Source organism: Strigops habroptila, chromosome 1, assembly GCF_004027225.2.
Source record: "Strigops habroptila isolate Jane chromosome 1, bStrHab1.2.pri, whole genome shotgun sequence".
In the NCBI taxonomy this organism is placed as follows: domain Eukaryota; kingdom Metazoa; phylum Chordata; class Aves; order Psittaciformes; family Psittacidae; genus Strigops; species Strigops habroptila.
This window is the reverse complement of record NC_044277.2, coordinates 154261853-154289700: the sequence shown is the minus strand read 5'-3', so window position 1 is coordinate 154289700 and position 27848 is coordinate 154261853. Positions and strand designations below refer to the sequence as shown.

General features: G+C 41.0%; 1 protein-coding gene across 3 annotated transcripts in view; it reads left to right on the top strand.

Moving 5' to 3' along the window:
• STAC (SH3 and cysteine rich domain) overlaps window positions 1-27848 on the top strand; it is a 67053-nt gene that overhangs the window by 15231 nt on the left and 23974 nt on the right. For all 3 annotated transcript variants that reach the window (XM_030505481.2, XM_030505471.2, XM_030505490.1), the window contains 3 exons: window positions 9441-9717; window positions 25170-25270; window positions 27488-27569. In XM_030505481.2, the coding sequence (XP_030361341.1) occupies window positions 9441-9717; window positions 25170-25270; window positions 27488-27569 (460 nt within the window). The remainder of the gene's footprint in view (window positions 1-9440; window positions 9718-25169; window positions 25271-27487; window positions 27570-27848) is intronic.

Below are 27848 nucleotides of genomic sequence, written 5' to 3'. Positions count from 1 at the left end.
GTTGTAGAGCTGAGCACTTGCATGTTTTCATTGCGAAGCAATTTGAACAGCGTAAGTTCTGAACCCCAGAAGTAGGAGTGGAAACACTGACAGAATATTAACTATAACAACTCCAAGTAGATCTCACTCTTCCTTTTGTTTTAAGATGGTACAAATGTGGTTATCTAGTATGTGGGATCTGGTGCTGATGTTAATTTGCCCTCGGTTACTATCAGCCTCCTTGCCAGATGTGTTTCCATATTTGCTCCAGGAGACATACTACCATTTAAAGTATTATAAAACAGCCCTGTTTAAAAAAAAAAAAAAAAAAGATAAATAAAAGAGGAAAAACAAATCTGTAAAATAAATTAGTGGGAACTATTGCTGTAGGTAGAGCAGCACTTTTTAGCAGAATGTTGGTCCAAGGGGATTGTATTGAGCTTTAATTTCTCATAAGATCAATAGTGGCAAGTGATTATGCACTCTTCATAGATGGACAGAGACAAGATACAATCAAGGATGATTAATCTTGCATTCACAATCACATCCGCGGCAGAATATTCATGAGAGGGAAAAGCAGCAAGATGCAAGCTCTATTATTATTGAAGACTCCCAGCGGGTAAAGCCCAGCACAGCTTCCTTCAACTTATCAGGGCTGCCTGGATTTACATTACTCTGAAATCCAGCCTTTTAATCTCCAAATTTCATTGTGTTACTTCCACAACAGCAAAGATTGGTAAACCAGGAGTTACCGCAGGGAAATCGTGGCTCCATTTGGAAGCTGAAATGGAAAAGACATATCCAAAAAGGGCGGCAAAATGTGGGATTCCCAGAAGGAACCTCAGAGGTAACAGTCCAAATTCCTTCTATGTCAAGAAGCAAGAGAGAACCATGTGTCCCCCATCCTAATGGGGACAAAGTATGGAGATGACGAGCTGCTTAGCAACCAGATGCCTGAGGTGAAACCCAAAGTACAAAACAAGATGTTGTAAACATGTACCCATATTGAAACCGGAAGTATAGGGATTTTTTCTGTGTTAAAAACAATTGAAAGACTTTTCCTAACTATGTCCTGCTTTCTTCATGAGCTTTCCTGTTGGTTTCAGGAGGAAAGACTCACACAATTCAATTGCTAGACCATGAAAGAGAGACAGGACAGGACCCACACAGAGGTTTGCAGCTGGTTATTCTACCAGGCACCTTTCCTAAACTGAATTATAAAAGATCTCCTACAGCTGGTGCCCCCCATGTTGGAACAGCTATTTAGCAGCAGGGAGGATATAATTGTGGATATAAACACAGGATTTGGAGTTTTTCCCTCTGCTCCTGAGAGGAGCAGCTCTTCTTCTGCTATGTGAAGCAGGAGAGGAGATCAAAGAGACAAAACATCTTGCAATCCTGATGTAAAACAAGCAACAAACTTTGGTAGTGTCTGAAGTGTTGTTTAGTTTGATTTCTAATGTGCTTTGATTTATGCACATATTCACAGAGAGGGAAGAATTGATAATCATCAAGCTCAACAAAATGAACCCAGCTGATCTTATCTGAGGACTGTTGATCTAATTTTCATGAACCAGATGATAAACTTCAGAAAGCTACAGTGAAGCTTCTCTGAAAGATGTTGTTTGTCGTTAGCTTGAAATGCTGCAAATTTGAGAAAGATTCAGTTTTACCTCTCTGTTAGAAGCAGGCTGAACATGAACCTTGGGTTAGTGTCATCACAAGCATTTTTCCCAAACTGAACTTGAATCCAACCTGTTAGGAAGTTTGAAGAGATATCAATAGAGACTAGATCTCTCACAAAGAGAAATGTTATATGCACTCCTTTCTACGTTACTCTTTCTAATATAACTTGGTTAAAAGAAAACAGAGGAATACACCATAATAGGGCTGTTCAAAAACACAACAGCAAAAATGCTGTTACATGTAGAATTTAAGAGTTCTGGCTAAATATATAAATTATTACATGTGTTAGGGCGGGATTTTACTTAACCTTAAAATTTGCTGGATTTGACATGCATACAAGTATCACTATATTTTGCATATGTTTCCTCCTTTTTACAAGCTGTTTTAAACTGTTTAAATGGCTGTGAGTCTTTTGAAGTTAATATGAATATATATTTGGCAGGGAAGGTAATACGAGCTCAGGGTAAGTCACAATTGCAGAATATCTAACACAGAGTTTACTCTTTTTATGCCTTAAGACTAAGTAGACTATTCTGAACTTACTGGAGAAAAAGGATTTTCCTGAGATTTGATGTCAGTTGTTATAGTTAATAAATTGTTTGTGTTTCCTCAAATCTATCACTCCTCAGACTGCATTACTTTCTCCTGACACCTCTTCAGCTGAATTTTGAAGATATATAAAGGAATTTGGAGCATAAGTGAGACTTTTTCATCTTTTTCAGGCCTTAAAACTTTCAACACTTTATTTCACATTTGTCTCACATATTTGCTAAACCTGGTTCCTTGCAATATGAGAAGAAAACGTACCCAAAACTGTAGGGTAATTTCAAACCAACTGCAGGAACAACTGTTGAGAACTAAATTAATTGTTCAGCTTGGTTTAAACCAAACCAGGGAGTCATACAGAATGAACAGGTCTGCTAAGCCAACGCACTGTTTGGCTACATGTGCAGGCTGTACCTCTTGATAATTTAGAGGTCTGGAATTAGAGATGCAAACGCACAGCTGCCAGCAATGTAGTACGTCAGGGAAGGGCTGAGGATGTGTGATTTACAGTGACATTCATAGGAGCAGTGACAACTGAGCATCCTTTCAGACTTCATGCTTTCAAACCCTGAGGCTCTCTCAGGAGTTTCGCTGTTAGGCTCCGGCATGCCAATCAGAGCATTTCACTGTAGTTAGGACTCGATGTGTGAAACAAAATCACAGGAAGAGCCCTGCCTGAAAAGGTTTATATCCTAAATAGGTTTGAGGATCAGTGACCGAGTTTCAAAACCAGAATAAGGCAGGGAGGAGAATCTGAGGATGACGATCAGAGCAGCAAGAGCCAACCACAGTAGTTGCAAGTACCCAATAAATCAGGAACAATGTTATTGTTACGTATGATGGAAAACGTCTCCCCTCTGAGTATTCCAACACAGTATTCAAGCAGACAGTTTGATTTATTTACTTTTACAACAATAACAAACATACTTGTTCCAATGCCAGCTATGCAATCTGTTTGGGAAAACACACAGATATAATACGTAGCAGATTCTGCAATAATGAACACTCCTTCTTTGTCTGTAGTGGATTAAAATCATACAGCTTCCAAGAAAGCTGGCTAGAGCAGGCACAAATACACGATAGGGCCAGATTCTCAGACTGTATAAATCAGTTACAATTGAAGTCAGTTCAGCTAATTCAGTTTGTAACAGTAGAGTATTTGTACTATTCATTATTTAGAAAGAAGATAGAAAAGGAATCGGCCTTGCTAACAAATTTTATCATGGGTGCTTTGCCAATAAACAATACGAACGAAGTGTTTGAAATATCCTTTTATCTTGTTAATTCTGTAAGAAATGCTACTTCTCTCATCAGCAGGCAAATGTACATATTATTTATGAAATAGTGTACTGGCTTTGGGCATGTCGTAATCTTATTTTTGCTCATTAAAATACCAGGGCAGAGCATTTTCAAATCAAACCCAGGAATAAAAACCAGCCTTGTCTGTGCTAAAAAATCACTTACTTTTGTATCCCTCAATTTTAAGAAGAAAATCATCAGCCTTCACGCTCACAAAAAATAAGCACTTCTGTTTGAGCTGGTTCCTTGTTTGCTCCTAATGAGCATAGATAGCTGAAACTAAGCAATGCTGCCAGGCTAGCTTACACCCTGGTAACATCCAGTCCTTCAACAAATCTAGTTAACATCTGAAGTATGTTGAGGGTTACTAATACAAATTGAATGCTCCTTGACCCAGAAAATGGACTGTGCTGAGTAGAAGAGATGCCATGATGCCATTCATCAAGACTCTTGTTCTTTCCCTTATTTGAAAGGCTTTTGGTCTGAGTCCCCTTGGGTAATATCCCATGATGTGCTCTCTAGTGAATCTACACAACATCATCTATGCCCTCTGTGTTTTAAGTCCTTCTTTTATAACAATGTAAAAGTCAAACTATTTGGAAACTTGCTCCAAGAAGCTGTAAGGAAGAAGAAGCAGTTCCTTACAGAAGGTGGATGTTTATCTCACAGCAGAATGAAATATGCTGACAGAGCATTTTTAGTCTGCATAGCTAAACAAAATAGCTGCATTTTATAGAAATTGCAGGAATCAAACTGGCTTGATGGCTCATTCCAACTCTGTTAATACCCTGTATTAGTTGCTATCCATCTAGTGATATTGTTAACACTAGTGTGAAGAAAAGGGTAATGAAGAGCAAGCAGTACCTCTTTTTTTATTGCTAGCACAATAGCAATGCAGCAGACAGCTGGTGTCTGAGAATGACGGCTTGGTTATATGGTCTGTTAGTTAAGTACAGTTGATAAGCCTGGTTCACTTAAAGGTCTTTTCCAATCTAGTTGATTATGTGATTCATTTGTTCATTTATCTTGGAAGATAGTTAAGAGTGGAAATGTATGAAGATAATCTCCTCGTTGGCTTCACGCTGCACAGGAGCCTCTGCTGCTAGCAAGGATGAGTAGCAGTGGTTGAGAAGCGAACACGACCAAGCATGTTGGGAAATAAGCTGAAGTGGGCAGGCTCTGTGAGGGTTCCTCTGAACGCCAAAGCTTTTGGCATCAGCAAACATAGCAAGCATAACATAACACAACATACTTAATAGAACAAACATAATGTAACATAGCACGAGATGCAGTTTCTCCTCCTAGTAACCACCATTCACCCTGAGATCATTATGGAGGGAGCTTCAGGAAGGGTAATGAAGCATTTGTGTGTGGGATGTGGAAAGAGTGAGGCTTTCCTTAAACTTTTTTGAATGGTGAGAAGGTATGATGAAGAATTTGTGCTAGAGAAGTGATGATGGCCTAGGGGGCACCTATCTTAGCATTTTAGTTTGATTTGGGAGCGTGGTTTCAAAGCAAATCTCCCAGTTGTTGCTGCTCACCCCACTTTGGTCCTTGTTTTGTTGTGTAGAGCTTAGGCTGCGTCACTTGGGGGTTTGCTTGTGCTCCAGGTTTGTACCTAATACACAGCTGGACTAACTGGGTGGGCTGGTTCAGAGTACTCTGTGCCCTGAAACATGTAGGGTCTGTATGCTGGGTCCTCAACAGCCCCTATTTCACTCTCCAGATCTTCTCCTACTGAGCCATGCTGACTGCTAATGTAGACAAAGTGGAGAGGCAAGCAAAGAAGAGTTTCTAGATACCAGGGAGCAGTTAGGAGCCTGAATAAATTACAGGGTGGATAATTACCTTTTGGAATGGAAAAGCCAGGGAATATAAAAGAGCTCAAATCACTGATATCTTCCCAACTTCCATGGAAAGTTCTTACATCAAAATTGTAGAAGAGTTGCATGCTTCTGAGGCTTATGTCAAATAAATTCTTAGTGAAGGCAGGTGCAATTCCCACTCACGTCAAAAGCAGTGGCACCTAGTTAACACTAGGAATGAATTTCAATAGCTGTCCTTTTTCTGCCTGCTATTCTCTGATTTTAACAGCTAAAGAGTTTGAGTATAGGGGAATTAGGAACAGAGGAGGTGCAGATAAGCTGTGATTTGTCAGAGCTTCCTCAGTCCTTGAAGCTTGAATTTTCAATATCTTGGGGGAAGATGGAGATTATGCTGGAAGATACTGAGAAAAAAAGGTCAACCAAGCTCTGAGGTAGAGCTATTGCACTTATCTCTATCTTGCCTGCGGGGTGAGTGCGTGCAGTCACTGGGAGGCTGTGTGACTGATAAAATGCTTTTAACTAGAGACAAACTTTTTTTCCCTGACTCTAATTTCAAACCACAGGAACATCCTGAATTTCATATCAAGGGTTCCTGTTTCTGAAGTGTCAATGTTGAATGATGCTATCACAAGTCTAGAAAAACTCTTGTGCTTATGGGAATTTAATTTTTATTTAAATGAAAGCTAATTTGTAGCCTTCCTGGCAGAGGAGAAAATCTGGAAGGCTCAGGAGATTTATCTCAAACATGTTTCTAAAAGCTTTTTTGTGCTTGGTTTAGGGGTTTTTTCTTCAGTCCCAATACATGATTTTTCACTGAGGTGTTGAGGGAAGTGTTGAGTGCAGAAAAACCCTCATTTATCCATAGTTTGGTTTCTTCCTAAGATTTAGCTTTGGACTCACTCACTCTGCAGAAAGAAATGATAAATAGTAGAATTTGCATACTTTCCATTGAAAGAGCTGATTCCTGCCTCAGGTGATGCTATAGCAGCTCCATTAGGAGCCAGTGGAATCACAAGTGCATTAAATCACTTTACAGCAGACCAAAATCAGGCACAGATTACATGCCTGTTATTACATTTGGAATCTTCTAGTAAAAGAATAGGGATAGGCCATAGCAACCTCCAAAATGAGGAGATGGTGATATTTAAACAAGTGAGGTGATGCTTACTTGACTGCAACATAATAATAAGTTAGACTTTTATGGTTTGACAATTTCTACTATCTGTACAAATCTTCTCCTAAGCTTAGTATCAGAAATGAAATTTGGATCAAATTTTAAGACCTGATGCCAATCTTCCGTTGCCCTGTGTACTCTCACTTATGCAACGTGGGTGTAAACCGTTCTGATTGGAGAGGTGATTTTTAACAGTACTGAGCAAAGTGTATAATTAGCTGTGTAAAATGCTAAACATTGCTGATGTTCTGCAGTTTGGCATAGTCACTTCTGTACACATGTAGCCTATTTGGGATATAATAGCTGCAGATTTCATTGGTGTTTTAGGGATGCAGTGCAAGCCAAATACGTAGGTGTCTTCTAGCCTGAATGTGAATGCAAATGAGTATGATATCTGCATTTGGGTAACAACAAGGATGCCCACCTTGTCTGGAAATTATTTAACCACGTTAACACAGGACAGTGCTCAGGGAATCTCTGGACTATTGGCTTGTGCAGAGATGGCTACCAAATCTGTGAATGTAACTTGGTAGACTTCTTCTTCAGTATGTGTCCTGCTCTGAATATTGTTGTTGGACATGCACAGGGTATGCACAGTTGCATGCTTACCTTGGTATGCATGCATGTGTTTGGACACGCATAGCCTGAATGCTGGATTAAACTATGGAAAATTGTTGACTTTTCTGCCCGCGGGAGGAAAAGCTGCTGGTACTTCCCTTGACTGGCAAATGGCTGTTCCAGGAGGAGGATAGTAAGTGCAGAGCTCCTTAAAATATACTGCATACTTTGTCCAAACAAGCGGGACAGTTGTTTCATGTTAAAACAAATGGTGTATTGCACAGCTTAGTCTTCTTTCTGTGGCCGAAGCAGCATTTTGAAATGTAATTAACTTCCTGTGGCACTGTAGAAATGGATGGCCAATCAATAATGAATGCCATTTCAGTCACCTTGTGGTGGTGCAGTTCTCTGTGTTTTGCTACACTAGTTACGCCTGACTCCAGTGAGGAGGAAGGGGGTGAATTATTGCTGAGTTCCTGGCTGTCACCAGAGAAATGAAGTAATCTCAGTACTGAGTAACCTCAGTGATTTCGGGAACCAGTGACTTAACATCCAAGCAGAAGAGAAAAGATCTCACATTTTATTGGTGCAGTTATGCAGCGAGTTTTAGGCTCAGCTAGTCCATGACTTTGGCTTCAGCTGAAAGAGCTTCAGAAACTGCTCTTACTTAGTAGTTGGCATATAATAATTTCATTGCTCTTATTTACACACTCCCCCAGAGACTGAGAGTCTCTTGCAAACAGGTATTTCCTTTTGGATCCCATGAACCCCGAGAGAGTTGTGGGTGAGAGTGGTGTACATCAGATGGGCTCTGGTCTTTCCCTACTCCCAAAGTCGCTGAAGAGAAACAGCACAGGGAGCAGAATGCAGTTTTCTTCCACGTAGCAAACCCAAACACTGTTAACTGGAGGCAGTGGCAGCTCTTTGCCTCTTTATTGGACTTGGAGAGTTTATTGTGAAACATGGAGAAGAGAGCTGGAGTGTCTCCTTTCTCAAAGAACAAGCTGCTTGCGTGTGAAGGTGGAAGAGAGGCTTCCCCTTAGGATTCCTTCAGGCTGCTCTCTGACACTGTGCTTTAGGCTGCACCATAGAAAAAATGGATGGATCAGGAATAGAACCTAGGGAGAGCAAGCACTCTGAGGCAACCAAGCCAGTGTGACAGACCAGTGCCATGCTTTTTTTAGGAAAGCATGCGAACTCCTTCCCTTTCTATTAGTGTGAATTATGATTCCAAATCATCATTGCTCCTAACATAAACAGTTTCTAATATAAACCATTCCAGCTGGATACCACAGACAGCCTGGTGGCATGGAAAATTTTGGTTGTTACATCACATTTGCCCAGAGAATTGCAGCAGTGATTGAAATGATTGTGCAGTGGTTGGAATAATGCGGAGTGAAAGGTGATACAGCGGTACTAGGCTTCAGAGACAGCAAACATGATGGGAATGTAGAGCTGGCTTTTCTTTTACCTGGCCTCTACTTGTGGGCCATCGGAGTTGACAGACCCACAAACTTGTGTAGCTGATATCCTGATAGCTTCTGTGCCTCACCTAGCACCCTTCTCAGCCTTATATAAACTAATTTTTTGTGGGGAAGGATGAGAGGGTCTCTATGGTGCAAGACAGTTTACAGGTAAAGAATCTGAGTTAACAATTTTAAGTTAATAATGCCTTATTGCAGTGCTCAATAGTTCTGACAATCAACGCACAATACATATATATACGTATATGTATTCACGTATATATTCTATATATATACAAGAATATATGTGAGTGTGTGTTAACTGTTATTAATTAACGCATCAACTATCAGTTAGCTAGTTAGTGATTCTGTTACTGCTCCTTAGACTTCTTTCATTTAAAAAAACTAAAAGAAAATAAGAATTTCTGTCAAAACTGCATGTAATCTCTGTTTCTGCCAAATTCAGGAAATACAAGTGTATCAAATATCTTTACTGAATTCATTCCTCTTGTACTGGGGTTTTTTAACAGGAGTTCCTGAAATGGCTTTACAAGCTGCTTAAGGACCATGCAAGCATGAATAACACACATCAGGTGTTATAAGGATATATTCTTTAATATGTACAACTCTTTGCTTTCATACCTGAAAGAAAAGACCAATAGAAGCATTCATAAAGGCTTTATTGTCTATCAGAAAGCATATGTAGAATAGTTTATTTTCTCTTTGGGATCTGTTTTCTTTGCTCTGAAATTGCTGGTTAAATTCTAAAGTCAATTTCATTGCTCAGGTGGTTCAGGGTCTGCCCACGGCTCCCAGGCTCACTTGCTAACAGCACACCCCAAATCCAGGAGCCTTGCCTTGCCCTTGAAGAGGAAAGGGCAGTAATTGTAACTGGCTTTTTTGTTGCAGCTGCAGAAACTGAAACGATCGCTCTCCTTCAAGACCAAAAGCTTGCGGAGTAAAAGCGCGGACAATTTCTTCCAGAGGACTAATAGTGATGTGAAACTGCAAGTGGACTTGATGCCTGAGGTGAGCACCAGCACCGGGCAGCTCCCCAGCTCTGAGAGCCAGGCATCCTCCCCTACCAGAGTCCAGCAGTTGCCGGAAAACAACAAGGCTCACATCTTCCAGGAGCACATCTTCAAAAAACCCACCTTCTGTGATGTCTGCAACCACATGATTGTTGGTAAGGAATGGTTGGGTTTTAATCTGTGGGGGCATCCGTGCTAGAGCTCACAAGGTGACCTTTCCATAGCCTACATGAGCCCAGATGTCTTCTTGAGAATATTCATGCAAAAAGGACCCAGACTTCTGTCACATCTGCCACTGGTTAATAAAAGTTCTATATTTGTTGACAGATCTCTTGCCTTGCAGACACATAATGTTATCACAAATTACAGGTGAGGGTTTCAGCTGGAGTCAACTTCCTCCCTCGTTCAGGTTATACTGAGCATCAAGCACAAACACTGTTGTTATGTTACACTAGAAACAGCAGAAATATATCTTGCAAATTTGTGTATGCTATTCTTCCGCACAACAGTAATTCTAACTCTGTTGCAACTTGTGTCTGCCCCCACACCCTGCATTGCCCTCAGTTTGCGTTCACCTGTGGTGACCACAGGTCTCAGGGTAGGCCTTAAACAGTGTTCCAATACCTAAAAGGGATGACAAGAAACCTGGAGAGGGGCTTTGGACAAGGGCCTGTAGGGACAGGACAAGGGGAATGGCTTTAACCTGCCAGAGGGGAGATTGAGATGAGCTCTGAGGCAGAAGCTCTTCCCTGTGAGGGTGCTGAGGCGCTGGCACAGGGTGCCCAGAGAAGCTGTGGCTGCCCCATCCCTGGCAGTGTTTAAAGTCATACTGAACCCTGCTTCTGAGGTAATTTTCAGTGCAGTATGAAGGCCTAAAAAGCCAGCCTTCATGCTGCAGATTATCTATGTGGCTGTGCAAGGAGAGGTCGGGAAAGAAGTGGTGGCCAGTGTCTGGAGGTGTAGAACGTGCGTGGTCACCACAGTGGGAAGCTGCAGGAGTTGCTATTCAGAAGTCTGGTCCTAGAAATTCATGTTGTTTTGGCTAGTGTGTTATGTGCACATGACAGTCTTCTTGCTACTTATCATGTAGTTGTCTCAGTACAGTAGATCTGGAATAAATTCAGCGGCAGTGTACCAGTGTGAAAGTCAGTGACACAGTTTCCAGGTTTTTAGTCAGGATAAGGAGTAAAACACTAGCTTTATGTAAAAGTAGCACAGGTCTTTGAGCGTAAACTATTGTCTGTAGTTTATCTAGCTTACTGTAAGAAACTTGTGTCCCTTGACATGGAAGTCACTGCCCTTAAGATAACAGTATGGTAAGTTCTTGAAAGATGCTGGCAGGATTGCTCAACCTTTTTCGGAGAATGGTACCTCCTTTTCCTAAGAAGGTTGCTCAGTGTCCCCCACTTGTGTAGGGAGCTCGTGTGCTTGGGAAAAGGCAGATATCTGCAGAACATTAAATCTTGTGCAAGACAATCCTGCCTCCATGAAGTAAAGAATTAAACACAAGGCTTAATTCATCCTCTCTGCATCACAGCTCTACTGAATCCAGGGAAACAGAGAAGTTTTGATCCCAAATTTTTGGGCTTATTTTCCAGTCTTTTAAGCTTTTTTCTACTTTAAATTATATGATAAAACAAGTCAAAAGGAGAAGGACTAAAGCATCAATATCAGGGAAGTTCATAGACCAGAGACTGAAAGGAAGTCTGGAAGAGAGAATATAGGCGGTTAGCTGAAATAACTTATTTGTGGAAGCAGGCCCAGAACTTGTCGTCTTCTGTAATGTGGATGGACGTTTTATCAAGCCTTACTTTCACAAATACATGCTGCAAATGTAAGTCCTTTGCTTTCCTGGCAGCTTCTCGTGAAGTTGTATGGAGATTAGTATCCTCACAAATCTGCACGACTCAGCAATACTGTTTCAAAACACTGCTGCTCAAGATGTATTATTACTGGCAGCAAACTTTGCAGGGAGTAACTCCAGCTCGTAAACATCCATGCCTTTCTCCTTTGCTGGGCAATCTGTGTCCCACTGGGATAGGAAAGTCCTGAAGCATAGCTATAAGCTTCAAAATATAATTTTAACCCCACCTGCCTTCTGAACTTATTCTATTCTTTTCTATGCTCTGAGGATATGCCCTTTTCTGTTCTGTAACTTAGCTACTTCAGGAGAGAAAGAAGCCTTTTATAGTTGCTGAAGAAGCTAATGCAACCTGGTTTGTCTGTGGTGGCAGGCTGAGTCAGGTGAATTGCTTTCACCTCCTCCAGCTCATCTTTGCCTGGAGGTACAGCAGAAAAGATGTTGAGAGTTTTATCTTATAATGCCTTAGAGTCTAGATGCCCTGGTTCTAAATAGACATCTACTTTCTTCCCGTAATTCTGTCCTTTTGATCCTCATTGCAGTCACGCCTGGTTTTGCTGTATTGTATTTTAAGGAGCATGGGAGATCTGGATGTTACTGTTTGCAGCTCAGTTAATCCATATAGCTTTTGCAGCTGATGGGGAAGCAAACCAGGCAGATTCTCCGGAACTCATGCTCCCAAAGACAGACTGAAACAAGTTCGCTTCTGTGCAGGGACTCTGAATTTACACTTGCAACATGGAGCCTCTTTGTTCTCTCTATTTGCATTTTTCACGGGCAGTGACATTGAAGAGTAATGACTCCATGGCTTTAAATTCCTTATTGATGAGAATAAAGGCAAAGACAGATACGTGTTTTGAAGACTGGGGGAAAGAGTCCAGGAAAATCCCGGCTTGACTTTAGATGGTTTCAGTTTTGCCACCAAGAATGTTTCCAGGTTCACCTTAAATGGCTGTCTGATCTATGAACTAAGCAGCTCTGTTTGGTACAGGGCAGTATGATGAACTGTGTGTAGCATGAACGTGCAGTACATACTTCAGCCTCACTGGTGTGGCAGAATCTGTCTGTAGCTTCAGAGTGAGCAGAACACTGGGAGCAGAGGCAGCAGGCTCCTTGGGCTGCTCTTTTCAAGGCAAAATTAAAGCAAAGGGATGTGACACATTATCTTCCTACAAAAAATATGTGCATCATCTCTCCTTGATTGTTAAGCACTAAGAGCCAAATGTTGCCTTTGGGATGCAGCACGTGTTCATTTGACGGTAGAGTCATAAGATAATGGCCAAATACATGTAACCGATTTCAGCATTCAGAGGAAGATGTTTACTAGGACCAGTATAGTCCAGTATAATACTAGGATCAATTCATTTACTCATTCAAATGCTCTTCATGCATCCCAGAGTGCAATGGAACATATTCAAAAGAAACTCTATTGGTTCGAGTTCAAAAAAGAAAAAGCAGTATTACAAGTGTGCTTCATACCTCATGTTAAAGACTGGAGTTGAAGTGTTCCTACTGACTGTACTAGGCTGGGAAAAGTTCCACCTCAGTAAACAGAAGGAAAATTTGATATAGAAGCAATAGTTTTCTGCCAAACGACATAAGAGAGAAAACTTCAGATACAGGGGGAGCTCTGAGGAGTGTGTGGAGGATCCGTTTTACATTAATGGAGCCTTCTTGCAGCATCAAATACTCCAATACAATTGCCAGTTCTAATAGTGAAGTCAGCAGTAATAATTCATGTAATTTCAGAGCAAATCAACAGTATGTTGGAGCAGACTCTGTCCTCCTTCCTGCCACTCGCTGTTCTGCTGCTGTGAGCTCCAAGCGTTGGTTAGTTTAGGACTGAGGTTTCAGCTCCATGGTGGGCTACATCTTTTCCTAATTATATCCACCCATGAACATTCTTCACAGTAAGACTCTTAGACACCCATTCATTTGCTGTTCTTACTACTAGTATTTATCACTCTTTTAATATCTAACCCCCCACAAGGGAGAAGTTTGAAAATCAAAGTATCTTGTGGAATGTATCATTAGATCATTATTTAGAAGACACTGATTTGCTTATTTTACATCATTGTGGAAAGAAAATCAAGCCAGAATACCTTTGAGCTTGCTTTGTGTTGTCTACCATTTTCTGTCTTTAGCAAGAATGTGGTAAGCTTTGGCAATGTCCATAAGGGGAGGCAAAACTGCCTGGCTCCAGAAAAGATCGAAACTGTTAATTTTAATGTTGCATTGGGTTAGAGTCTGAAACTATGCTGATCAGAAGCAAGTTCTTGCTCTTCTTCAGTCTCTGGTGTGTCATCAGTCATCTCTGTGATACTCTTGAAGAAAACATGATGTCAGTGCTCTACTCTTGAAAAACATTGTGTATTTAAAAAAACTCCATCTGTAGACTTCTCAACATTTTACTCATTTGCAGTTCATTTCCTGTGCTGACTCACATGGAAAAAATGTTCTTTTCCACACATTCCAAGCATATTACATGCAATTAACGTATTCCCATCTAAGTCAGATATAAGTAGCGTAGCAAAAAATAAGCCCCTTTGCTTTTAAAAATAGCTGACTTTAAAGTTAATCCTTTAAAGCTGTGTTTTAACGAAATAGCTGCTTATTTATAACAACCCTGGTGTTTCAAAAGCATACTTAGCAGTTTCCTTCCATGCTTAACCTTGCAGAATTTTGACCAACCACCTGTTTCATTGGCACCTGAGGCAGTACCTTTGCCTGGAAAGACATGCTAGAGGGCCACGAACTTTCAGGAAGACCCAACAAAATTGTGGTCTGGAATGCCCAATAATAGTCAAAACCAGCTCCTTCTGGATCATGTCATCACTAGCTTATGTACCTGAGATAGACCCATCTATAGTTGGTCTCTAGGCAATCAAGTTTCTGGTTTGAATGGAGGTTCTCCAGACCTTTGCAGCTGTGGAGGTAAACAATTCAGTACCTGCCTTCTCAGGGAACTTACTAGGTTCCAGGCAGAGAAACATGTAGAAATCTAAGCAGCATGTAAAAAGGTAATACCAATAATAAACCTCTGACACAGTTTACTTCCTGTCTACTAATCAACAGTGCTTAAGCAGTGAAACTGTGATATCCCTTCAGTATTAACTGGTTCCTACCACTGTCCTGGTTTAGCCACCAACAGAGTGCCATGAAAAATTCTTTCTGGCCACATCTTTTAGAAGCAGCCTTTATTCCTTTATTTCACTGTGCTACTGTGACTATTAGAACTTTCAGTCATTTTCATCCCCAGAGCTGTAATACACCATACTCCATAAAGCTGGGCTCAAAGTTGATAAATTGGCCCAGCTTTTCAAATGCAGGAATGAATGAGAGAAAGAGATCTCAGTTGGAGCTATGGTCTCCCATTTTCCTTAGTCACTACATCTGAATCTCTTCTCTTAGAGTATTGGTAACTGCGACTAATAAGTAATGGAAAAACTGTAGTTTGAGGAAGTGTTTATGTAACTGTAATTTATGTGGATGCTTATTAAATATAGCAAAATTTCACAGGAACTATGACACAGTGCTTTCTGCCTCCAGTCTGATCGGCTCCCTCATAAAGAATATTCTTGACTTTTTTTAAGCTTGCTGCCTCTCTCCATTAAGTAGGCATTCTGGTTTGATCCAGGCTTACCTTTATTTAGCATTATCCAGGTAGACTATGGCCTGGTAAACATGTTGATCACCACTGCTTGGCAGCTAGACAAAGTAAAGGACTTCCTGGGAAGCATGACAGTAGCTGAAGCTCTGTTTCCAAGGCTATAGTAGTTTGGAGGACTCTGAACAAATATAAATATAAAAAAGGTTTTTTTATTTACTGAGACTTCTCTTGGAGGATAAAGGCAAAATAACGTTATTCAGCCTTTCCTCCACTCAGTCTCTCTAATGTTTCCCAGCCCCCATGACCCTGTGGCAAAAGATCTGTGTTGCCACTGCATCAGCATGGGAGTTGTCCCCTATAGAGAAGGGTAAAAGGGCTGCCAGTGAAAAGGAGATGCCCCTGGAGCAGCTTCTGGAGGCAGCTTTGTGTCCACCTCTCTAATGGGTTTGTACAGTCACAATTGAGCCTTCCCAGATCTATTTTCCTGATGACTCCTACAGTACAACACTGTGTGAATGTTGTGTATTATTAATGTAAGAGGACAAAGAGCTTCTCTATGGAAAGAGGTTTTCAAAAGACTCCTTTGGTTGTGATTGTGAGGAAAAGGGGCAGTTGTGTAACCTTGTCAATGACTCAGTGACTGGTAACAGGAGCCATCCCACATGTTTAATAACACGTGAGCTGGAGTCCCTGTCTCTCCCTCCTCCTTCTCTCCGGTAAATCCACACCTGGATTTAGGAGACTTAGGTTCTTGCTCCACTTGATGGGCACCTAAATCCCTTAGCACTTTCAAGAATCGGTGTGAGTGAGAATTACTTCAGTCCTCTCTGACCTGCTGTGAGAGGGTTTAAGGCGAACAAAAGCATCACATTTTTTAACCCACATCTGCAAAAAATTAATGCAAAATAATAATGTTAATATACATATTAGCTTGAAATTGAACCCAGCTTGTCCTATAGTTTCTTTCTTGAGTTAGTAACTCTCCATAAGCATAGATAGTTGCGCTTTAGAGAGGAGCCCTGTAAGAAAAGCTAAACAAAAACCTTCTGGGAATAGGAAGTACTGCATAAATCAAACTGTACGGTATGCAGTTAACTGTTAATTGTAGACTAGTCAGGTATAGATAATGTCATCGGGACTCTGCACAATTTCCAGAAAGTGGATAGTTTGTCTACTGAAATACATAAAGTGGGGATGACCAGATGGAAAGAGGTAGTAATACATATGGTACATGCGGTATAGGTGTGCTCCACCAATATAACTCCTATTTTAATAAGCATGACAAAAATATCCAATTCATACAGCCCCACGTTTGTAAAGTAGCTACTGAGGGTCACGCAGCATCCTTGCATTAAATTAATATTGTTCTTCGCTAATAAAGAGTTAAACAGACTTTAAAGCAAATAATTGAAAAGCAAATATTTAGTCTGTTTATCCTTAGGGAGGGCTTCCTCCTCTGAGAGGAGGCAAGAATGTTATCAGTAAATGGGATAATCAGCGACTGCTTAGCTGAGAAAAGAGTGTGGAAATATTTTTTAAAAAGGGGGTGGAAATATATTTTAAATTCTAATTTGTCGTTGAACAACATCAAGCATGTTTCAAATTTGTTGCCAGATCATTTTCAAGCTCACTATAATTTGAGGAAATTGCTATTAATATGAGGCTGCAGTTAATCCTCAGTGAAAAGAGACATTAAAGATCTTGACCAACATTTGGTGCCTAACTAGATGGCAAACAATAAACATTTCCAGCACATCTACAAGCAGTGTTTTAACGTGAGGTTAGCCAAGATGTTTTTTGACCAGAAACTACATTGACAAATACCAAACACCTTACCCAGTAGTGGCAATTTCTTCTGAAATCAGCCCAAGTGAAGAACATAATGGTAAGCTTAAGGTTTGTTAAAGACCTAGGGATGAAGCAGAATACAAGATTCCTTTTTTTAATGTCCTGCTGTACTTTTCCTGAGCTCACATGGGACATCAGGTGTTTTCAGATAAGCAAATTAAATGTATCTTCTTTGAAACTGACCTTCTAGTCATAACATTATTTTTCTACTTAAGAGTCTTTGTCTACCAGAGTATCACTGTTATGTGGATAATTACATTGCCACACAGCTGACAAAAGCATCACCTAGAAGGGAAATTACTGACAGCTTCACCTTACTATGAGTTCCAGAAGCCATAAAATGAGGCAATTAGCAGAAATGCTTTTGCAAGAAACAGAGCATTGCCATTGTGTGGAGTAAAATGCCTACCCACGGTTGCTTGTCGCTGTCCTTAGTATAGAAGGATGTCTCAGAAAGCAGTGATCCTTATGGCTTACATGGAACATTGCATGCTCTTTCTGCTTAGGTAATATGAATGCAAGAAAATGCAACTTGGGCAATCTTCCCTAAACTGCCTAAGTTTTAGTTTTACCCCCAGGCAGGTAATACTCATTCTACATTGCTGAGCTGGAGAAACTTCTGTACAGCCATTTGACAGAAGATTTTCTTCTTCATTTAAACAATAATTGATGCCATGTGGAAGTGTACTTGTAGGTGCGCTTTAGGCCAGTGCTGCTATGTGTCAAGTATTGAATTCTCTCAGGTTGAAAGCTGGGATTGCCTGTTTGAGCAGGTGACAGTAGTAAACCAAAAAGGATTTCTGCCCAGCTTGTGGGATTTCACTGAAATAAGTAACTACTTCTGAAAAAAAAAAAAATAAAAAATAAAAAATTTAAAAAGGTTCAACTTGGGCTGAAAGGTTTCATTTGAATGTTTTTTCACATTTACGATTTCACTTCTTGTTTTCAAAATCACTGTGGAAAGAGAAACTAAAACTAAACCACTGTTACAGAATGTGATTGTGAGATTATGTAAAGAAGCAACACATTGTGACTAACTGTGAAAATAACTCCCTGAAAACTGATCCCACCAAGCTGGTACAACTGCCCAGTTACTCACAGTGGTGCCCTGAATCATCTCTAGTGTGAGCAAATCATGCTGCCACTCGCACAGGTTGTGCTGTTGAGGGAGCATTTTTTGCTATGGGAGGAAAGAGCCAAAAACCTCAGTAAGTTTGAAAGAGCAACTGACTATTCACATAGCAGGATTTGGTTTTTTTTTTTAAGGAAACCTTTTATAGTCCTAATTAATTGTCATAATCTTCTGGCACATAGCAGCCTCTCTTTTCAAGCCAATTGATGATGGAGCTCTGTGAGCAGCAGGCAATGTTAAAAATCCATTAGCAGATCAGAGAGGATATTAAATCCCATTGCTGAAGACAGACTCTTCTTTTGTTTTACAAGTCTTCTTCCACATTTTCAGCAAGCATAGAGCCCTGCTCTTCATTTCGCAGCATGGTTTTTGTTCAGATATTTATTTTTTTTTGTTTTCCAACTCCTCCTTAATGGTACAACGTCCTTGAACGATCAGCACATATAAGTGGCCCTACAAAATTCAACTGGTTTTCCAAAGTGTTTCAAACACACACACAAAAAGCTGTAATTGGATAGCTTTTCATTTCAACACGTGTAAGAACACAGGAACAAAAAACCTGAGTCTGCCAACGTGGAGATCGTGTTTGAAATCTGAGTTTCTTCATCTTCTTCTTAAGAAGTTATTGAACACACTATGTTTACTAATATTACTGAGGCCAAGATCTCTGAGGCCACTGACCTCTGCTTGTCCTCCTCTGGGACATGACACCAGATTTAATTTCTCCATGTTCAGTTCAGTTCATCATGTCTGGGGAAGTTCAACATCACCTCCCATAGGCAAGTCTATGCTTATCTTCTTTGAGCTATTTTCCTTCCCAGCAAAGCAACACAGTGCAAAGGTCTACAAGCACAGGCTCAGTAGTCTAGACGATTGTCTAGAAAAGTAGGTATTGAGATATGAGGGTGTGTTTAGAGCAAACAAGGTTAGATATAATTTATCTTGTTTGGTTTTTAGAGGACTGGGACTGTTTCTTTTGATAATATCTAGATGTTAGTTTACTTATCATGGCGTTCCAGCATCTTAATTAACATTTAGATGATCAAAGACCTGAGATGATAATTTGAGAAGTACGGAGGTGGATATTTCCTTTCAGGGACAGACATTTATAGCAAAGCTGCTGAATATGTGAAAAGTGCATTGCAAAAAACCTTTTGTGGACAATTTTTTCTTCTTCTGATCACCAGACATCAAGAATGAGAATCACTTTTGCACCAAAAGACAGGAAAAGCTTATTTGCATTTTAAGTAAGTTGCATTGTTCTTGAACCACATAATAAAAGGTCTGGCACTATTGAAAGTTCTTTGTCATTTGTCAAGGAGCTACAGAGTTGATTTGCAAGAGGAATAAAGGCATTTCCTCTTGCTGCTGTGTATGATTTAAAACCATGAAGTTAGTACTTTATTTTAGTAGGGATATTTTTCTTCTCTGTAACAGCCTTGAAGAAAAACCTGCCTATTACTGCCTCAGTTTTTTCTCAGCATGTCGTTTCTAAAGAAAACTATGTCACTGGGAAGTCAGTTCTAATTTTATGCACTGTTTTGTAGCCTGCCTACAGGCAAAGCAACTTTTTTTGCTGTCGAAACATTGGATATTGTTATGGGGAAATCGGGTGGGATAGGACTCAAATAGACCCACACCTCTTAATGACATGTAACCTAACATTTATCAATTTAGCAGGAGAGGTACCATGGTTGGATATCAAGTCTTATTCTATAGAACATAAATATACACGTCTCAGCTTCTCCCCCCGCTCCATTTGGTTTAGACCGGCACAAGGTGGACTCGGGGGAATGGGACACTCCAACCAGTCAAAGTGTCAGGTCCAGACCTGACAGCTTGGTCCCAAATGGGGAAGTTCCTCTTCTAGTTCACACATGTTGTTGGATGTCTCTGTAGAGTGTACCTCCATCCCAAGGAGTGACTGATTTAACCTACCCACAACTCTGCATGCTTTGAACTCACAGATTTAACTGTAGGAAAAAAAAAGAAGACCAATACAAAAAATATCTCTCACTAAAGAGTGAACCCTTTGAAGTCAATCCCATGCTGCCATTATTCATGAAAAAAAATGTCTAAATAAGATTTTTGCCTAGTTTTCTCTGTGTGCTTTGAACTTTTTCATCCTACACATCGGTTATTCAGGACAGAGTGCCTTTGCAATAGTGTTCAAATGACTACCTAGTTGGGTCAAAAGAGAAGGTATCCATGAAGTGCAGTTTCATCTCTTAAAAAAGGAAAATTGATCCTTTAGAAGCATCAAAATGGCAATAGCAAGAGCTGCCATAAGATGTTTATCTGTGGGCCATTTAGGAACAACACAGAGCAGACCACAAAATCGTTATGTCATCTTTTTATTACTTTTTTAAGCAATCCGCTCAGTCCTGTATTTAGCAGTGGAAAGCACAATGGGAGGGTAGCTAATAGTACTGGTAATTTTATGTGAGGTGAATATTTGTCTATCAGTCAACACACCCAGCAACTGCGTGTCCAGCAACTTGCATTATCAGTCTAGCATTAGATGGCAATGACTTCCAGCAGTAAGCTATCTAGGGTGGCTCAGGAAATCTGGGTTCAGGCTTTGATTTATAGCTCTCCTGATGACCAGCTGAGGATCTGGGCCTCTGTCCTCTCCACAATGTCGGCTGGGGCAGGCAATGGGGTCCCAGCATCTGTTAAGAAAAAGAGGCAGGAGGATGCCAGGTATTAGGGCAGAGGAAGGGAGCAATTCCAAAGGTGGCAGGAGTCTGAAGGCCAAAGAAGGCCAAGGGATGCACAGCTCATCCTTACAAACCTAATGATTTGGGGGAATTAGGATCTAGAATGTTAACTTTAAAGGGGTGGATGTTCCGCAGAGAAAGTGCCATTTTCTGGTCTACCCACAGCTCTCAACTGAGGCAGAGCAGGGGATGGGACAGGGCGAGAAGTTGTCGAGCAGCTCTGGGGGCAGGAAATAGCCATAGAGGAATTTTTAAAACCAGTCTCCCTTTGAGCATCAGAGGTTTTGCTCAAAAACAATCAATTACAAATGAAGAAGGGGATGGGAAAGGAGGTTGTGCAAAGGCTTGGAGGTGACTACAGGGGCACCGGTGCCATTTCAGGGACTTTTCTTTCTCCTTCTAAGGTGACATCCAAAACCCTTCCGTGCTACAGTACTGGCCCAGCTTCCTTAAAATTCTCCTTTTCCCATCGGTTCTGGCATGGAGACAGCTTTCTGGTGACAATTGCAAATGTGCTTGGGGAGAAAGGGGCAAGGCACTCATTATTTATATCAGCCTCCCACAGCAGAAGTTGAAGTTCTATGGAAAATATGCAATTTTAAATGTATTTATTTATGTAAGTTTTAAATCAAAACAATTTCTGACTGGCATGTTCCACTTAGCTGGAACTCTAAAAAGTAGTTGTTGGGTCATAGCTGGGTTAGCTGGAGGTGACAGTCTCTCTCTGTGTCTCTTTCCCTTCTCCTTTCTCTCTTTTACAGACCAGAATCATTTTATCCTCTTTTATTTTTTTCCCCCACTTTAGTATAGCATAATTATCTCTATACAGGCAGCATAATGTCATGTTGTTACCAACATTTGCAGTGCCCTTTCACATTTCTCCAGGCTGTAGGGCTTCTTATCCATCTCTAGCTATTAATCTTATGTCGAGTCTTGAAACAGGCAGAAAGCAGCCAACCGTGCTGAGGCCATAGCTGTGCTGACCAAGAGGATGACAAAGGTTCACTTTGCATGTGTGTGACAAATATAATTCTCATTTACATTCCTTAGGATAAATGTCACTTTCCTGAAATGCAGAGTGGTTACTAAATTACTTTTATAGGAGAGACAGACATAAAGACTGAGGATTAAATTCTGCCCTGTCTCCTCTGTTTCTCTCTGCCTCCAGATCTTTCCATCCACCTATATTGAGGTGTCCTGTTTCCATTTAGGCTTCCTCCAAAGAAAGCTTAGCTTTATGAAAGTGATGCAGTCTGTCCTTTTGGTGATATTTAAGGTCAGATTATCAGAACAGTTTAAGATTCAATTTTCCATGGCTGTTCTGGAAAACCTAGCCACAGGTTTAGATATTCAAATGGGAGCTGACCCAGTCGTAGAGTATTTCTAGCAAGGCATTATTAAACATGACCTGCTTCTCAAAACACTGTGTCCTTCCAGTGCCGAGTGTCTGGATGCATTAGCTGGTATCTGAAGAAAATGGCTGCAGAAGAATCTCATTTTTAAGTTTATTCAAGAGTTAGTCAGGTATCTCGACATGAAATTTCCTCATTTGCATGCAGTGAAACACTGTTCTGTAAGCTTTTTCCCCTATTTCAAACTACCAGGATGCCTTCCAAAACCAGCCCCATTCAGGCAACTGCGAAGTCAGCAAGCTTGCTTACATGGGAGGTTGAAAACTGATACAGCAGGTCAAACCCTGGTCTCATTTACACCTATATGGAATGTGTATCTGTTCTTCATAATGTGGGCTGTGGCTGTGCCGCAGTTCTGAATCTCAGGAACTTTTGGGTCTGATGCATTGCCAGTATGTAATTGCCTAATCTCTGGCATGCAGTTTTGAAATAGCTTAGCCGTGGTTCTCTGAGGAGGTTTGATTTAGTGTGATTGAGATCAGAAATTGAAGAAGAAAGCATTATCCTGGGGAAAAATGAAAATCTGTCTTGTAGAAATGCCTTTTTCAGAACTTGGGATATGGTAGTTAAGTGTAAATACAGAATAAATGCTGCTTCTTTAAACCCTTTAGTTATTCCTCAGTGGGAGGCAGGGAGATATATGCAAATTATTTCCAGGCTGCCTAATCCCACAGTAAACCAAGTAGTTAGAAATGACAATGAATTAAAGATTGAAGCTTTCAGTAGTTATAGGGAATTTCATTTTGATTTACAAAGACTTCTCGTAGACTCAAGAGTGTGACTGAAATACTTTTCCTTTCTTTAAAGCCCCTACTTACCTGCCCACTGGTAACAAATGACATTCAGCAATAGGAATATAGTGCTGCTCTTTTTGTAATTTATGGTCTTACTGATTTTCACGTGATCACAGGTTTCTGCTTCGGAGAAGCTGGGTCTTGATTTTTGAAAGCGGAACAGGTACTTTGCATTCATTTTGCACATCATTTGGATTCACAGTTATATTGACAAATGTGTATCTTCTGTGATCCCATGGTTATAACACATAAGGACAAATATACACCATATGAAATGGCTGGAAGGGTGTAACAGCCAGTAGAAAGGACTGTGAGACTGACTGCTTTTCAGGTGAATCTCAGGAGCAACTTGATAAAGCAGCTAAGAGTTATGTCAGTACAGATCAGCATGAGAGGAGAATTAGACCCAGTCTAAGCACTGACATTAAATACATGTTGCGTAGGCAAAGTGTGATGCCATTTACTTTTTTTTTCATTCCACTTTGTAAATATAATTAAAAACCTGTGGAGGAAGCCCTGTTTTCTCACTGTGTCAGTTGTTGTCCATCGGGAAAGGTGAGTCAGCATTTCATCATCAGTCATAAAAGCACAAAGCCGCAGCTGTCAATATTGGCTAGAGCATGTGTTATTGAAAAGAAACTAACTGAAAAACAGCACAGTAATCCAAGTGCAACCACACAGAAAAAAAAAACCCAAACAAAACCCAAAACCCACAGGGATTTGTTCTTCTAGTAAATCCTGTGTTTACTAGGAAAAAAGACCCCAGGAATGAGGCTAGGCATCTGCACATACCAAAAAGGGGCTGAGAGGGATCAAGAAAGCAACAAGCTGGTAGCAGGCACTGACCCCTCTCTGTGAGAGTCCCTGGGGTGCACCTCACACTCAACCACATCCACTCCCCATCTCTCCAGCAGGCTCATAAGGAAGGTGGGGAGGATGTCAGTTCCCTGTCCTACAAGTGAAACAGCTGAGCTTTGCTCACTGCTACCTCCCCCAGCTCCTCCAGCCTGGCTCTATCTGGCTTGAAAGTGGCCACTTCAGGGACCTCTACCACTGAAAGCAGTCCTGTCAAGGCTCAGATTTTGTCACCACCTTGATGAGCCCTTCCCTGAAGTGCTTCTTTCAGACACAGGGTTTCACTGAATAAAGCGAGCAGCATGTACATGGCATTGACTACTTAAATAACCAAGAGCTACATGAGTACTTTCAGATGCAGCATCCTTCTGACTAATATTCCTATCATGCCTGACTAATGAGGGTGGGTTAAAATGTCAAGAGTTTTTTAGAGGTTTTTTTACTACCTTGTTTCTTACTCTCATAGTAGATGATAATGAACTGACATGTTGCTTACTCATTACATTTATATAGCCCTGTAGGGATAAAAGAGCTGTTGCAGCTTAACTGCTTCTGCATAGTTTAGGAAGCCTTATAGGTGTACGAATACGAATGACTGTTCCTGCCTGGAAGCAAACAGGCTTGGCTCTGACATTTAAGAGTAGGTCCATGTTAAGCCTAATGCAGAACTACTGTTGCCCAAGTGGGAGAAGCCTGCTTCTGTGTTGCAAAATTTCTCGTGGAGCTACCTTACCCGTCATGCTGGTCTTTTCCACTGCCAGTGAATCAGAGCAAGGTCAGACATATGATATCCTCACTGCCCCACTCAGGGACATGCAAGGAGCCCTTTCTGCAGCCTTTGAGCACTGGTCCAGGATGGTAGAGCAGCAATCCCTTGGTGAATGGGTGAGCAATGGTAAGGGAGCTGGTTTAGCCCCCTCAAACACCCCTGGAGGTACCCCTCACCCACAAAACCTGGTCCTTCACTGGTGGCCTGGGTCCCCAGGGCACCTCCAGAGCCTGGAGGCTCCTTCAGCGGCTCCCTCAGCCATGCACAGCTCTCATGCCAAGCCCCATTCAAAATAGCAAAGGGATTTTACTTGGTGTTTATGAAGTAGGGACATCACTGATAAGACTGTCATACAACAGAGCGTCATCCAGTATATATCTTTAAAGGCAACAATAGCCTAGGAAAGAGCCTGGGGGAGAAATGCCTAAAATAGGCTGTAAAGAAAATGTGTGTATAAATGTATATTAAAAAAGCAGGCGAGGCGAATAATGCTGCTAATATTTACACTACTGTAACTGACCTCCTCATCAGTTCTTTCAGGTCATTCGTTAAATGCACGGAAACTATTGATTTTGTCTGAATAAATCATTTCCGTGCATTTCACAGGGACAACCGCTAAGCACGGACTGCGCTGCAAGGCTTGTAAGATGAGCATCCACCACAAGTGTGCGGACAGTATTGGACAACAGCGTTGCATGGGCAAGCTGGTAAGTGCAGTAGGAAGCACTACTGACTCTGTGTGCCTGACCTCCCAGCTGGCATTTAGCTGGTGTATGCACAGAACCAGGTCACTTTACAGAAGAGAGAAAAGTAAAGCCGGGTGGTCACCGTATTATCAATTTGGGCAATTGCTGCCACTCAAAAACCTGAACCAAAATGAAACACAGATCTGGTCTGTTAGTGGATGTGAAAATACAGCTCCATAATCCAAATTCAGCTAAATAATAGAATTAATTCCCTTGGTTTAAACTGTGCTGGTTGTAGTGTAAATCTCACAAGGAATGCTAGAAATTAGTGAAAATAATTTCACTAATTCATTAAACTCCAACGGAGTTTAATGAAAAATCCTTCAAATTATGTTTTATTGTTTTTTCCACTGTTAGGGCTTGAAGAAAACCCAGAACTCATCTTAAAAAGAAAACCAAAGGCTATTTCACTGTGGGACACTTCAGAGTTTGAAGCAATCTCTCGGTAGGAGAGGCTGGAAGGAGACTTCCTCCCGTATGGACCCGTGCCTGGGTCACCTTCTGAGCAGCAAATTCTCATTATTGGCAAAAGCAGGACATTGTGTTTGAGACAATTCTAACTCAACTTGATGACTGTTATGGGACTATAGTTCTTTTGGAAAAGGGGCTTGGAAAAATGACCATTTAGAATATCAAAACTGCATAGACCTATTCTCCTTTCAGATGTTCTCAGGTTTGTTGCAACCTGAAGGTACCTGAGACAAATATGAGCTAAACCCAAGCAGTTTCACTGTGTTAAATGATGAAAAAAAAAAACCAAGCAGTGATTTCAAAAGGGCAGGAAACCACACCTTTCACTGGAAAGATCTTTTCTCTCCAAGAGTATTCAGTAAAAGCTATTGTTGTTCATACACGTGAGGCAAATCTTTACACATATAAACCATAATCATAGCCCTAGTGTGAGGCATTCTGATATAGGAAGTTGGTCTGTGAAGAGCTGAATGATGCCACTGCAAGCCCTGGACAGGTCAAATATTAAATCACTTAACTTTCATATAAAAACTTTCATACATTTCCTGATTCCAGACTCAGCTCTTGTGGTCATTAATTTTCAAAAGCAGAAAAGTAGAGGCCAAATTTACATCAGGAAGTCATCAAGCAAAGTTACTGGATTTTATGAGCTATGTTATGTCTGAATCTAGTTTGGGGTCAAACCAAGGATCTGGAATTTATTACTCTAAGAAACCAAATTTATCAGTCTCCTTATTCCTTCTTCATCTATACTGCAGCTCATTAGCAAAAGAACTAGTTGCCTATCATTTTGGATGTATACTAAACACAGGATATGGAAGATATGCACACCTCCATGAGGCTTTTCCACTTCTCACTGTGACTGGAAGTTCTTGAGCCTGTGAAGATTAAAAACCTGAGAGACCATTTGTGAATCTCTATTACCTTGAAGGGTCTTTCAAACGTCTTAGATGTTAGCACCTTCCTTTTGGGTACTCAGCCTTTGCCTGAGATATTTGCTAGCTGAGATAGTAAATAGAGAAGTAAAAGGAAATGTTTAACTTTCTAAGAATTGTTTTACAAGTGGTGTAGGACACAGTTGTTCACCATATTATGGTCTTCTTTAACGGTACAGCTTGAGTTGTTATAGTGCATTTCTCTATAAAAGGACATTGAGGGGAAATCTGGTGACAACCTGGGAAGTTTTTTGTCCTTACCAGACAAGAAAGCAATGGAAGCTGCAGTCAGTCAGCAGCAAACCTCAGGAAAATCTATAGAAGTGCTCTAAATTCCTTGGGTTTCACAAGTGCCGACGTGGGAACATGAGGATTTGGAGTTAGGGCGGGGAAGGGTAGTCGCATGTTTAGCAAATGCAAAACAATGCAAATTCACATTACATAAAAAGAAAGGGAGAGAGGAAACTTCCCAGAACCTCTAATGATTCAGCACTTCTGCTGCAATTGGTTAGTGCTGCTTTTGTGTAAGACAAAAGAAAAAGAGGAGCTGAAACTGAGCCTCTCCTTGCACATAACTAAGGGAAATTAGTTTTTTCCAGGCAACAAACCTAATTAATCCCTGATCTCTAAACCCCATCGTGACTCAAAAACAGGAGGCATATTTCCAGCCTCACCACACTGTTACGCCATTAGCAGAGGAGCTGAGGTTATTTCTACTGCGTGGATCATGGGAGCAGTGCTCTTCACTTGTCTTTGCTTTCTCTCCCTCCAGCCAAAGGGATTTCGCCGGTACTACAGCTCACCACTACTCATTCATGAACAGTTTGGCTGCATCAAAGAAGTGATGCCTATTGGTAGGTTTTGATTGCTTTTCCGTTCAGTCTCCCTTGGGCAGTGCTCTGCAGCAGCAGCGGCAGACTTCCAGCCGTGGTATTTACCCTCAGCAGCCTTCCAGCTCCTTTCGGTGACTGGATGTCCTTCTGCCATCTCAGGAAAGGACCACTTCAAAGATACAAAGCTGGAAGAGGAGAGGGTGTGTTTATTGTGCATTTCACTCGACCCCCATACGTATAACCTCTTAGCAATTACCCTGTTCATAATCATCACTAGCTGAGATCAAGGTCGGAACTTAA